The 13,913-nt window shown below is 30.9% G+C and overlaps 1 protein-coding gene across 1 annotated transcript in view; it reads right to left on the bottom strand.

Annotated features, from left to right (window-relative positions):
• CadN (neural cadherin) overlaps window positions 1-13,913 on the bottom strand; it is a 953,627-nt gene that overhangs the window by 124,618 nt on the left and 815,096 nt on the right. The window contains exon 20 of the mRNA XM_076414423.1: window positions 13,425-13,562. Coding sequence (XP_076270538.1) covers window positions 13,425-13,562 — 138 coding nt within the window. The remainder of the gene's footprint in view (window positions 1-13,424; window positions 13,563-13,913) is intronic.

Below are 13,913 nucleotides of genomic sequence, written 5' to 3'. Positions count from 1 at the left end.
CAAGTCGGCAATATTATCATTTTAATCGCAATATTTAAATATTTTAAAAATATTAAACCATTTTAATATCTAAAAAATTAAAGTATTTCAGAATATTTTTAACAGAAACAGAACTATTTCTTAATTAAATTAAGAAATACTTGCTACAAAATATTTATACATAAAAGGGGAATTTAAATATACTAGAAAGTCGGAGGTACGAAGAATTGACAGAATTCTGCTCTTTCGATCTCAAATTAAAAATTATCTCAACAATAAAATATTCCTAATAACGTTTTTAACTATCAATCTAAATTTTAATATTATTTAAATATATATTTATTTTGTGTCACGCGCCAGAGCGTGATCGGCATTGAGATCATAAAATTTGATAATGCCGATGGCCGCAAGGCAAATTAAAATGGACAGAATAGGAAAATACATTGTTGATTTGAAGATATAATTTAATATACCTTAACAAAATTATATATATATATATATATATATATATATATATATATATATATATATATATGTACTACAAATAAACAAAATATCTATTCAAGTAAATTGAGAAGTCAATAGAAATAAATTATCGAACATAAGCTAAAGCATATTTTCACTAAAGCTCACAAAATAAAGGAAATCCCTATTCAGATAAATCATAAGAGGTCATTAATGCGCAGTCTAAGCAGTAACCAGGATATCCAGGACATGCAGTGCATACATAAATATTGTATATTTTATAAATAACAATTTTCACATTGCTTTCTTATTGTCTATCCTGCTTTCTTCTTCTCTTGTATTTTCAAAGCATGTTTGCTGATAACCGCTCTGGAAGTAGGTTTGGACGGAGCCTTTAGTAACTTTTTCATGACAGACAAACGAAAGTCATAAATTGGAATACGAATGCTTGAATATTTCATGTAAAGTTAGGGCACGTATCATATTTATTTTTCTAGTTTTAGACAGTCAGGTCCTTGACATTTCGATATTTTTTCCCGCCATATGCAATTCTGTAATTTATATGAATCAAAATGGAAAAATCGAAACCAAGCACGTAAATGACATACCTATAGTCTTCAGATAATGTCGATTAAAAAGACCACCACACATATAACGCGTTGAAGCGTAATTGGCATCCAATGAAAGCTGCATATTACGCGCTGGTGTGTTATTGGCAGCAAACGCGTTAAATTCACAATCCGAATCCGTGCACAAATAGAACAATCCTGGTTTTTTCCACGATGTGAAGGTTCAAATAAAATATTATTTTACACAAGCAATCTGCTCCAGTGCAGAAATGGTTTTTCAAAATAAACATTGATAAACTTATGGAAATGACAATTGCTCTTTGCATTTCAGATCAGATACTTATAGACAGAAATGTTTTGCTTAACAAAGATGTAAGTAAGTACTAAATTAATTTTCGTGAATGTAAATAACTTAATTGAAATAAATAATATGTGTATATTCCTATATCTTTCTTGAACCTATGAAAAAGGAAAATCCCCAAAAAGAATTAGAAATAATTACAAGTACAGTATTTGTAGCATGATTTGAACCTGCAACTATCGCAACTCTACAGTTGTTTTGACCACTGCGCCAACCAAGTCGGCACTTAAGTATTTTAATGCATATAAAATAAACCTTGTGTTAAAACAAACGTAATAATAATATAGTACTATAATTTTTTTTATTTACTGATATGTTTACGAAGTTTTAGGCGGAATTATAACAAATCACGCTTGTAACGTCATCATTATCATGGGTTATATGAAATCCCTTAATATCATATAAAATCCATTTCCCCTCGCCACTCCTTAGGTTTCCTTAAATTTCAAGTAACAAGAGCAACCTATAGGTTTCATATGGATACTTTCTCATGTGCAAATTAATGGTAATACTTATTTGGCTAATAATTGAAGCTGAACTAATTAACAACATCTAGTAATTCAAAACTTCTTAATAACAATTAATATCAAGATATGAAAGAGATTCTCCATCTTCAACCAGATTTTACAAACATCTTTAGCAAAAAGACGCCTTTGCTAATTCGTTTCGCCATAAGGTCTAAGTTTCATAGTGCGTGTGACTTTCTGTAAAACATATACCTATAACAGAATCTAACAGAATCCTCCAATATCGGTATGATGACAGAACCATAAAATTAAAGTATATAAAAAATTCTATAAATCTTCTGTAAGCCTCCTTGTATTTGTTCTTGTTTTAATTATATTAACCTTATTTCATTTACGCGTAAAACTAGACATCGTCTAGACTCTTGCTAGATATATTAGTGTTAAATATTTATTTAACTTTTTGTAAAGTGTTGCTGGATTTTTGCTTTATTTTTTTATATAATATTATTATGACATAAAAAAACAAATAAAAATTTAGATTAAAATTTAGAGAAACTGGATTAGAAAATAAAATGCGATAAAAAGAAGACTTAAAAGTATTTTCAGCGATGGAAGTACTAATTGAGTTAAATTACAGGAATAGGAGTTGTGCATTGAACATATTGATATATGTTGTAATTTGAATTGAAAAATATACGAACAATTGTCCTTAATTCCGGCCTCTTAAGATGAATACTTTGACATTAACGTACCACTAAAATATTATTCCTTGTTAATAATAAGGTATATCTTGATTGTAGTAGTAAAATGAAAAAGAAAGAATTGTTAGAATTCAAATTTGCAAATGTAAATGTAATGTAAATATAATGAAAGAAATATAAAAATATGTAAAATATGCGTCTTTCTAAAGTTGGTACCTACGCCATCACTCAATCAACAAATTTTAACTGAACTGACTGTCAATACAAGTAATGCTTATTTTTAATCAACTCTGGATATATGAGCTCGTTGGTCAAGAATATTTATTCTATCAATTAGATTCAAGAATCCACTCAAAATATTATAGATAAGTACAGGTATATATAAAATATTTCTTTGATTTAAAAGGTTACTGGTACTGTTGAGAAAGCAGAACAGCCATATATTTATTAGAAAATCAATCGCCTGAACATTTGACTCCCATGCAGTTTTCTATTTCGAAGCACTCGACCGAAGAATGCATCGGACGCATTCAATCTAGCGCGGTTCGGTTCGCTCGTCGCTCCTGCTGTTGCATAAAATATCACCCGAAACATGGTATTAACGATCTCTTTCGGTCAGAGCGAGGTACTAATTCCGTCTCGTCCCAGATCGCGTGCTCTTCACTGATCGAGTCACCTCTCTCCCCCTCCGTAGACGATTATGTCGCGAATCGGGATCTGACAGGCTTAAAACTCCGGAATCCACTGGCCGGGCATTACTCTCCCGATAAATAATAAAAATGGCATTCGTTGGCGGGAGGAAGTGGGAAACGCGAAAAAAGGACCGGAAATCGAGGATGCGGAACGGACCGACCGGAAGGAATAATTGGTCTCGACGCCGGATTAGTATGGTACGAATGGTCGGGTGCCGAGGAAGGATTTGCGAGGGGATTAATGGGGATCCGCGGCCTTCGTCTTCATCAAAAACGTGCCGGCTACAAGTACATTTCGTTAATTATCGGGGAAATATCCAGTGATATTTTCGTTTTCACTTGACGTCTCTAGCTCGTTGATTGAATATATATATATATATATATATATATATATATATATATATATATATATATCGCATTACTTTGACAGACTCTCTCTCAAAAAAAGTACTGGAAATTGTCAAAAATATTTTTGTTTGTGAAATATGTGTCTAATCTAGGATAAAGTTTGGAAGTCATCTACGTTATCTCGTTATGATCTATTACTATAATGGGTACAAGTACTGAATACAATATTTGTTCTAAATTCGCATTACCAAGATAATTTTTACTGTTGAGTCGCTGAAAATGCTGCAGAAGGTTTACCTGAGCTCAAGTTTTTGTTACTAAGGTAAACGAAATAATAACTGAAAATATTCATTTAAATTCCAGTGAGAACGTCTAATATGCTGAAATAAAGCACCTGAATTATGTATCATAACAATGCCCCATCTCAAAAGTTTATTATTGTGAACGCATTTCTAGCCAATATTTCATGCTTTCATAACGTTTTTGTGTTAAAAATTATAAGGCTGCATTTTTGGAGTTGAATTCATTTTCATAAAACATTTGCATATAGGTCAGTCACTCTTAATAACCTCAGCACTATTGCCTCAGTCAGCAATCATCAACTATTTCACACACACTTATTTGATTGTTCGTATCTTCTTAAATTTTTAAACTGTTACCTAACAATTGTTAGGTATACCGTAGCAAAGAAAAAGTCTGTTAAAAGGTCTGGTCTTCATATTTAAACTCGATAAAATGTTGAAATTGAGTTGAATGATAAAAAATTGTTACAATGCCTACATTAACTTATAGGCGATATTGGAGATAATAGAGTAAAAGCAACTAGAAAACTGCACTGTTCAAGTAATAACACAAATAAGTGGACCCACACAAGATCTATATTGAATTCCCCTACAATCAAACTGTTCATATACCAATGAATACGAATAAAACTATTATTCTATACAGTATCAACGCTAAATAGCTTAAGATTAATCTTAATGTAAAAATCGAAGAAGCACAGTTTTAAAATTTATGTTTTAAAAACGATATAAAAAGTAGGTGCTTATCTATCTAATAAGAAGAAAATTAGCTTTATATGAGAACGAAATGATGGTAAAAGTAAATTCAAATTAAATTAGATTACTTCAGCTAAAGTTAAGATTAAACACATTACATTTACATGTTAGGTTTGGCTCGCTTCAATCTTCTGATTTCCTGCGTGTTGTCCGGTAGCTATATAACTTCTATACTGCTGCAATTTAGCAACTTCCATATTTTTTGGCGTAAATCCATTTAATTTCGACATAATCGTGAAGCTATTCGTTGGTTGCGTACCGATAAGCATTGGTAATTAATCATATAACTTTGTTTTCGATTATCATCATTGGATTACTAGTTGGTTTAATATTTAGTGCAACCCATGTTTGAATTCTCTTCATGAATGAGTTTCATGATAAATTGATAAACCAATCTCTTTGCTTTTATATTTTTACTAGGAGTATCTTAAGACAAACCAGTACGTTTCCTTATTATTATTATATTAATATCTACAGCAGCATATAAGTTGCACACATATTTCTTAATATGACTGAGTTGGTTAAACACCTTGTATAATTCCTTAAGGTACTTTCGTAATATTACAGAGATTTTAGTGTTTGAAAATGTTTCTATTAACTGGACCTTGTGATTTTTAATCGATGCGTTATAAAGAGATTACAACAAAATTAAGATGTTTAATTTGAAACTTTCGGTATTTACCGCTTGGGGTTGTTTAATGAATTTAGGGAGTAACAGGCAAATTTCCCAAGGCACCCTTATCAGAAAGAAATAAAAAATAATCAGTATGTGTATCGATGGCGGTGGATCTCTCGAACCTCCAAAGGTATAATAATCTTCCAAAATTTCCACACGCTTCATTATAACCCTAACCTAAAGATATGTCTCGCGCGGCATTATCGGCCTGAAATCAACAATCATAAAACCCCATTATACATCCCTGCCAATTATGCCCGGCTACCGATACAACATAAACTGAAATTCCCATCTCTATTTTCGGTTAATTAGTTTCAGGACCCTTCCATAGACCCAACTCGTTGGGAACCTGACCCGTGCATATGTCGAAAAAATTTTACACGATCTGGCGGAGAAGTCTAACATATCATTTATAATATGGAAGAATTAGAGGTTCGTGTTCCCCATTATTGATTTAAAATTATTTATTATATTAAGGGGTAGTATTTTTTATTTTTAACAGGGATTACGTAATGAATACTTCCATCAAACAATATATAATGTTTCATTTTGATAATATTCTAAAATATAGGACAAAAATATATACAAGTGTGGAATTTATAAAGTATGAAAATCAGTCTTTGATGCCAGAGTAGGTCCCAATTATAACACTAACACTGCATGGCCGATATGGCCGTATTTGTTTGAAGAGCATCAAACGACCTCGTTCAATTTCAGTCTACCCGTCAGAATCATTAAAAATTAGATCACAAGGATCGGTGCTACTACGAGAAAAGGGTACTTGAAGAATATTATTTTCATTAGGTACATGATGACATGCGAATTGGCTTTTCCGATAAAAAATATTTCATCAATATCCACCTTCATCATTAAATTACAAAAACAAGCTCAATAAACAAGAATTATAATAAAAATACGATTAAAACGCACATTTTGAAGCATATTTTTTATCACCTTGGGTGACTTCCAAACACATATATTCTATTCATATCGCAAAATAAATTTTTATTCTTCAAGAAATAAAGTCTATAATCTAGCACATTATTATTAAACGAAGATTTGCTCTAATGGGACCGAATTTGGTAAATATGCCTTGTGTGTCCGTTTTTTACTCATTTTCCAAGTTTTTCAACTTTTTTACATTTTGTACTAACCTAAAATAGTTGTTTAGTCAACCCTTATTTGAATTGCAAGCTTATGTTGCGTCTAACTGCATCCAGTACTTTCACAACTTTAAACTTTCGTGAGTGTGTAACATTGTTGCTTCCCTAAATCAACATCATCACTTTGAAAACGTTTGCACCAATTATTTTACAGTAAATAATTATTTTATATAACAAGATTTAAAACAAGAATACTACCAATTGATTTCTGTGCTTCAGAAGTATTTTTCCCTACTGAAGACAGAATGGTTTATCCTTCAGAGTTTCGATCCTTTCAAAATCACAGTAGACCATTAAAATTTTATTTTAAGCTCAAAGAAAAAATGGGTTAAATTTCAGTCATGGATCTAATCAACGAAATGTAAAAAAATCGAATAAGGAAATAAATAGTTTATAATTTGTAAGGAACAGTATAGATAATAACAATATACATATATATATATATATATATATATATATATATATATATATATATATATATATGTATTTATATATATATATATATATATATATATAAATGAAAATAAAAAACACATTTTACTAGAAATAAATCCACTATATGATTTGAAACATGTATGTTACTGATATTAACCACAGCACTATTTTTTTAAATGTCGAGCCTGTGAGCATGCTTCAATGATAAACACATGTGAAACAAGGTTTCAACAATTTAAATGTGGTAATTTCAAGAGTTATTTATTGAATACCCAACACAAGCTCAAAAACAATTGGCAGGAAAGTTGAATGTGAGTCGAATTGCAACTTGTGAACCATTACAAGTGATGGAATAAATCCAACAGATGGGCAAATGGGTGCCGCATGCTTTGCGACCAGGTTGATGTCGTTTATTATGACTGTGTTATTGTTTATTAAATACTGAAACCTGGAGAAACACTTATATTGAACACAGCATACATGCACAGTATGACGACGCGTAGTACGTAATAATTAATCAAGGTAGTGTTGAAATTACTTGAATGGGAATTTGTATCGTACCCGCTATACTCTCCAGACCTCGCTCCATCCGACTACCACCTTCTGGCATTGATGGGGCACGTGCATTCAAAATAGCAATACGACGACTACGAAGAAGTTAAAAAATGACTTGATTAAGGGACTAGATCAAAGGAAGCTGTTCCTTTAAAATGGTATCCATATATTGACTGAGAAATGGGAAAATATATAGAATATAGATTCAGTTAGCCAATACAGTTAAATAATCAGTTCTTTTAGGGAAAAAACGAAAGGATATTACCGACGCATCTAATAATAGTATAAAAAAGTTAGTGTTGAGTAACATGTTTAAAATAATCAGAAGTAATAACAGGCATAATGTAAGATAAATGAACAAAGAGAAATGGAGAGAAGAAGGCTAAAGGAGGTCGAGAGAAAACGACAGAACGATGACTTATTGAAAATAATCTTGATCGTTATGAAGGATTAATACCGACAGTTTTCTGGAATCGCGTATTTTTTCCTTTTTAAACTTTTTACAGTAAATTGAGATCGTTTTTCATAAAACGCCGGAACTTTTCCTTTGTTCCGCTCGAGGCCAACATTTTAATACGGAACGCTATAAATCTCAACATGTCTGTGCTAAATAACCAGGAACTATACCGCAGGTCGACCGACGAAGAGGTGCTTACTTTAGTTACACCCTTTAAAAGATTTTAATGCGAAATAATCCGACTTTGACACTAAAGTCTTGCATCCGCCGAAACATTTTAAAGTAAAACTATTCATTATCCAATTTCGCTGGAGCTTTAACGCACCAAACTTGTTTGATAAGAAAGCGTGTTGCTTCTTTTACCTGCAAATTCTTAAATTTACAGTTTTGAGATATTAAATTTCGAAAAAAAAGTATTTTATATTTTTAAAACTGCTTTATCTTTATAATGTTATTCTTCATCATATTAATTATTACTTAATGACTATGCGTATGACAAAAGAGTAAAGTTCCCGTATATTTCAGAACTATATTAGTCAATATCACTGCAAATAATAAATGAATTGATATGTACTCCTATACTATTAACTAAGATAAATTAAACGAAAATTATTAGTTTCAGTTCCGAATATTAAGAAGTAATTGGAAACCTTAATATCCCACCTAAATCTTTATTTATAAAATTTATGGACAAGGCGATACCTGCACTGTAAAAAAATATGTAATTTTCTACCTGTACTATATATAAAACTCTATAAGCCGGCTAAAACTAATGAATTTAATAATTTGGTTAGATCATTTAATAGTTGTTTACATTTACATCTTGCATTTTCATCAATATACCAAACAGAAAGACCGGTTTTTATTAGCTTTGGGAACTATCGAGTGAAAACTATTATCGACTGTTTAGAAATTGATTACTTTTTGCTAACGACTGCTTCAGTGGCTATTTTTGGGTCGACTGGTTTTATCATTTTTTACCAATGATTATTTCAGGTCCAGTGTTCATCCAGTGTTTTCGTCCCAACTGATTTTGTTATTATTTACTATCAAATGTTTCAGTCGTGCACTTTTAGTAACTATTTTTGGTTCTACTAGTTTCATTCGACTTATTTTTAACGTTCTGGCTGTGTCGTCCTAGACCTTGACAAAAATGTACCCAATTTATGCTTACATAGATTTATATGTAATATAGTTTTATGATTAATGTAGCAGTATTTTGGAACAATATTTTTCAAGATTGTTAATGTAATAGACTGTTTGACTGTTTTCATGGCAATAGTAGGTAATATTTCAATTATTCTCTCGATTTTTGCTAAAAACAGTTTCGTTCAATAATAAATAAAACATTTACTTTATTTAATAAAGAGCTAGCAGTTATTGTGCGATCATTTTCAGTTATATCATGGATTAGAATTTTTTCTATGATTAGGTATATGTTTCATTTTTATTTAGTATTTATGATTATTCTACATCTTTAGTTTTTAGATTTTAATAATAGCAATTAACATATTAAAATACGATAAAACATTTGTGGGGTATTATTCCGTTCCACAGAAGTTTCATTCCTTTTTACAGATCGACAGAACGTATAAAATGAAATTAAAAATTGCATATTAATAGTATTATTTTTTTAAGTTAGTACACCAAGGAATTATCTCCGTCCTTTCGTCTCTCACAATTTATACAGGAAAGGGTTCGTACATCTTCGTCAAACATCAGGAATTGAAAAAAAAGCAGTCGAACCGTATATTTGACTGAAAATAGAAATTACTATTTTCAGTCGCTAGTTTTTTGACTATCAAATGTTTTGACTGTTTTGCGACTATCGATTGTTTCAGTCGACAGTTCCCAGCGCTAGTTTTTATCTATTAGATGAACAAGATTCGTAGGCTGAATATATACAAAATCTCAGAATTATTATAAAACGCCAGAAAAGCAACGAGAGATGCGTTAAATTAGCAGAACATAGCTGCAACCTGTCGTTGGACGAACTATAGTAGAAGCATTAGTTTTAAAAAATTTAACAGGGAATTAGTAAAAAAATTAATATATCATTTCCAGTCAGCTATTTATGAACCAAATTTCTTCACTAATAAATATCTCGACGTCCATAATGAAAAAACTTCCCGTATCCGTGCCGTTTTATTTTATTCCCATTGAATTGTTCCCGAAACTTTAGATGGATTTTTCTGGATAGAGAAACACGCCATCAAAATTTTGATACGAGTTTACAAAGTAATAAATAAATCATGGTTGTCTCGTTGGGCGAAGAACGTCGACGACTGGCCGTAATAAATAACCACATCGTTCGTTCTTTTAACCCGAAATTTTCGGCATAAATCAAGTGGCCTTTAAAAATTCCAAACAGGACTAATTAGATAATTTCGGAGATCTCGGGAGATTTTCTGTTCGAAACAGGAAGGATGTTTAGCCGGGACAAAAAAATATACTGGAGCTCAAGGCGGTCACGACATTCGGAGATGTTGGGAAACGACGGTTCGAGGCTCTAACAATACCCGGAGGATTTTTTTTGCCACGTAATTTATTTATTGACGGCGACGAGGCCGTAAATTTTGGTCCGAATTAATGTTAATTGAGAAATAAGCATCTTTCTTCGGCCTAATTATGCTTTTATTAAGACTAACTATTCGAAGGTTGTCGGGAGAGACGGAGGTTGGTTTTTGCTTGATTGATGATAATATCACGAGACGTGCTCATTTGCTAAGTTAACTATTAAGTTGGCCATCGTTTAAATGACGTCGATTTATCATGATAACAATCAATAATATTTCGTAATTAATTATAGCGTGTTTTTTTTAAATTATGTATTAAAGACTCCTAACTAATTAGTAAGGATTTTCTATAAGTTGCGAACCATAATCACAACTTTAGACCTAGAGCCTGACAGCGCAGGGTAATTTACATCGTTTCCATATTCTAAGACATTCTGAAATATTTCCGAGTTGTATCATTGTTGTGTCATTTCAATGTCTTGTGTCCACGCGTTGCTTTTTTTACGAAATTAATGATTAATTAGGTGGTATTTTTTATGCCAAATTTGTATTTTAATTATTAACTAATTTACATTTTATTACTTAAGAGAAAATGATCAGCATAAAATACGAAAATTCGCGTGTCAGGTATGAATTATTATTAAACCATAATTTTGTAGATTATTATGGAGCAAAGAGGTTTCATATGATATAAAATATTTATTTTATATAATATGAAAAACTGCACAATACGACATAGTTTTGGTAAGTGGTATACTGCTAGAAATGTAAAATATGTTTAAATTTATATTTTTGCCAGTGTTCTAAAAATAGTGTAGGCCAGTCATAGGTAATTAAAATATGGTCGTCATGTTCTGCTGTTCTAGCTACTATAAGATCATCTCCTCATCTCTATTAACCTCATAACCTCATAACTATTGTATATGTATAAAGAAAACACAAGTTTTTGGCGAACAAGTTTCGTTGGGCTACTTCAACCTTTTAGCCATTAAAACCATTTTGATCACAAATTATAAAATATTTTTAGCTTGCTATGCTTTATGTTTTTAGTTGACTAGTATGGCAGGTTTTTATTTAGTCTAGATAACTTAATTATGCTACATTTTGTGAATTGTTTCTTCCTTAGATTGCTTTTCTTTGCTTATATTATTCCATTTATTGCAATTCAATTTATTATACGATATTTTATATTTATATTTCTGCGTTATTTATCTGTTCTAGAGAGTTTTGCTAAGTGAAATAATTAATAAATCACAAAGCTTAAGTCTAACATCTATAGTATCTTAAAATTATTAATATTTCATTCAAACACCTTCTACTTTTTTGTTAATATATTTCATATTTTGAGATTTAATATTTTACTATTTATTTATATAATCAGATTTATGTTCAGATATATAGATCCAGATATAACCGATTAACCTTATATAGATTAACTATTATTTTTAAATAAGATTCACCTTTAGAAATTAAACAAGACTGATCTATAAATTCCTTGCATCACAATTATCCTAAACATCGTTAAATTGATTAAATTATTATCAGTGCATTGATTAAATAATAAAATGTCAGCTTCAACGGCTAGCAACTTATGTGGAGCTATTTTAAACTAACGTTCATTTACAGGGATATACAATTTATAATAGTTCGAAGGTATGGGAATACTGATGTTTCGTAAAGTGTCTCGAACGTGGCATAAAATGAGGTAGCGTGAAATGTCCAATTAGTCTGCAGCTGGAAAGTTTTTAAATTGTGATATAAATTTATCTCGCCTAGTTAAGGGACTAATACTCGTTTTTATAATCGATGCCTCTTACTCTGGTTCATTTCACTAAATGCTCGATTGATTCTTAATAGCAGTTTCTATTTTGTTAATGAAAATTATCATGAAAATATATAATTATACCAGATTTTCTTGCTAAAAGTTTGCGCTCTAATAATATTAATGTTTATATTTAGAATGTTAATAATGATTAACATTATTAACAATTATTTTTTTATCTGTGGATATAAAACTATAATACCAATGAATTTCATGAATACTATTGACAATCGGACGCTAAAGCTTATTAATGAAGACCTTTTCCATTGTTTCCTTCAGCGCTTTGTCTTATGCTACTTGAACCCAATCCAATGAATCATTGTTTTCAACGAGGAAGTATGGTACTTGATTATAACTGCATGGCCTTCACCCCATCAACCTATTTTCCAATTGTTCTTAATTCGTATGATAATATGAGCTTTCAATGATAATTTTGTTTTATGAGACCTTTGTTTTGTCATGAAAGTGATCTTACTGGAAGCAAGTTTAGTGAATTGAAAATAATTTCTATTCTAAATCTATTCCCAAGATGTGGTTATGTTCTTTCTTTAGTTCTGGTAATGCTGTATTTGAATAATTGCTATGAGGTTATAACAAATATTTTGGAAAATAGTATTTCAGATTGTCTTTGTTGATGTAATGCTATTAGTCGAGTTTTAATTGATTATATCTTTTAAAATTAGACAAAATAATTGTAAATTATAATTATTTTTAAATGAAGTAAAAACAAATCAGTCAATTATAATAATACTGTTATTCAAAAACAACCTCGGGGGACTGATGGTACCACTTTATATTAAAATTTAGATTGAAATTGAATGAGTACAGGTTACTTCTAGATCTCAAAAGACTGCTCTATGGAAAGATGTTTGGCTCATTTTGAGCTTGTCATATACACACATTCATCAAATATTAATGAATTAGTAAAAATAAAAGAATGTACTTGATATGATGTTTGATTAAGAAAATATATTGACTATTTAAAATAGTTTAATATTAATGACTATAGAAGTTTGTCTAAGTATTAGAAAGTATAATGTTTACGTTCTAAGAAAGACGCTTAGATGTTCATTTGAATGCTAGACGAAAGATTTACAACATACTCAAACAATGTATGTTTACGTTAAAAACCTAATTAAAATAATAAAACAATTACTTACCTTCAACACGAATATTTCTCCAGTTGTCCTGTTGATGTCGAACTTGCTGTTGGCCGGATTATCTGGATCAATGCCCTGTCCAGTCAAGAAATAAACGATGTTTTGGGGCCTGTCCTTGTCGCCGTCGCTAGCAGTGACCTGTTTTTGTCGAAAAATAAAAGAGATACCGTATTAGAACTAAGGCAGATGCGGACAAATATCGAGTAGGACAAGGCATGGTCTAACGGGACACCAAATAAATGACTGTCGGTTTGTTCGGTTTTACAGCCGCGGTCGTTAGTTTTATTTATACTCCGGAAGCTGCAAGAGTCCGGACAAACCGATAGCTTCAGCGAAGTAAAAGGACCAAAGAAAAAATTAACAAGCTTTAACGAAAAAATAAATGTTCAGGTGATTGATATAATGCACTAACACACATTCGGCGCCACTCTTCTTACCTGAAATCCGGGTTATTGTTCACAATTTTAGAATTTTCCTGAATAAGTAAGT

The sequence above is a fragment of the Rhynchophorus ferrugineus genome, unplaced genomic scaffold (assembly GCF_030347505.1).
Source record: "Rhynchophorus ferrugineus isolate W39M unplaced genomic scaffold, kcgeb_rfMv2 rfM9, whole genome shotgun sequence".
In the NCBI taxonomy this organism is placed as follows: Eukaryota; Metazoa; Arthropoda; class Insecta; order Coleoptera; family Curculionidae; genus Rhynchophorus; species Rhynchophorus ferrugineus.
Note: the sequence above shows the minus strand (reverse complement) of the source record. Positions and strands in the feature narration are given on the sequence as shown.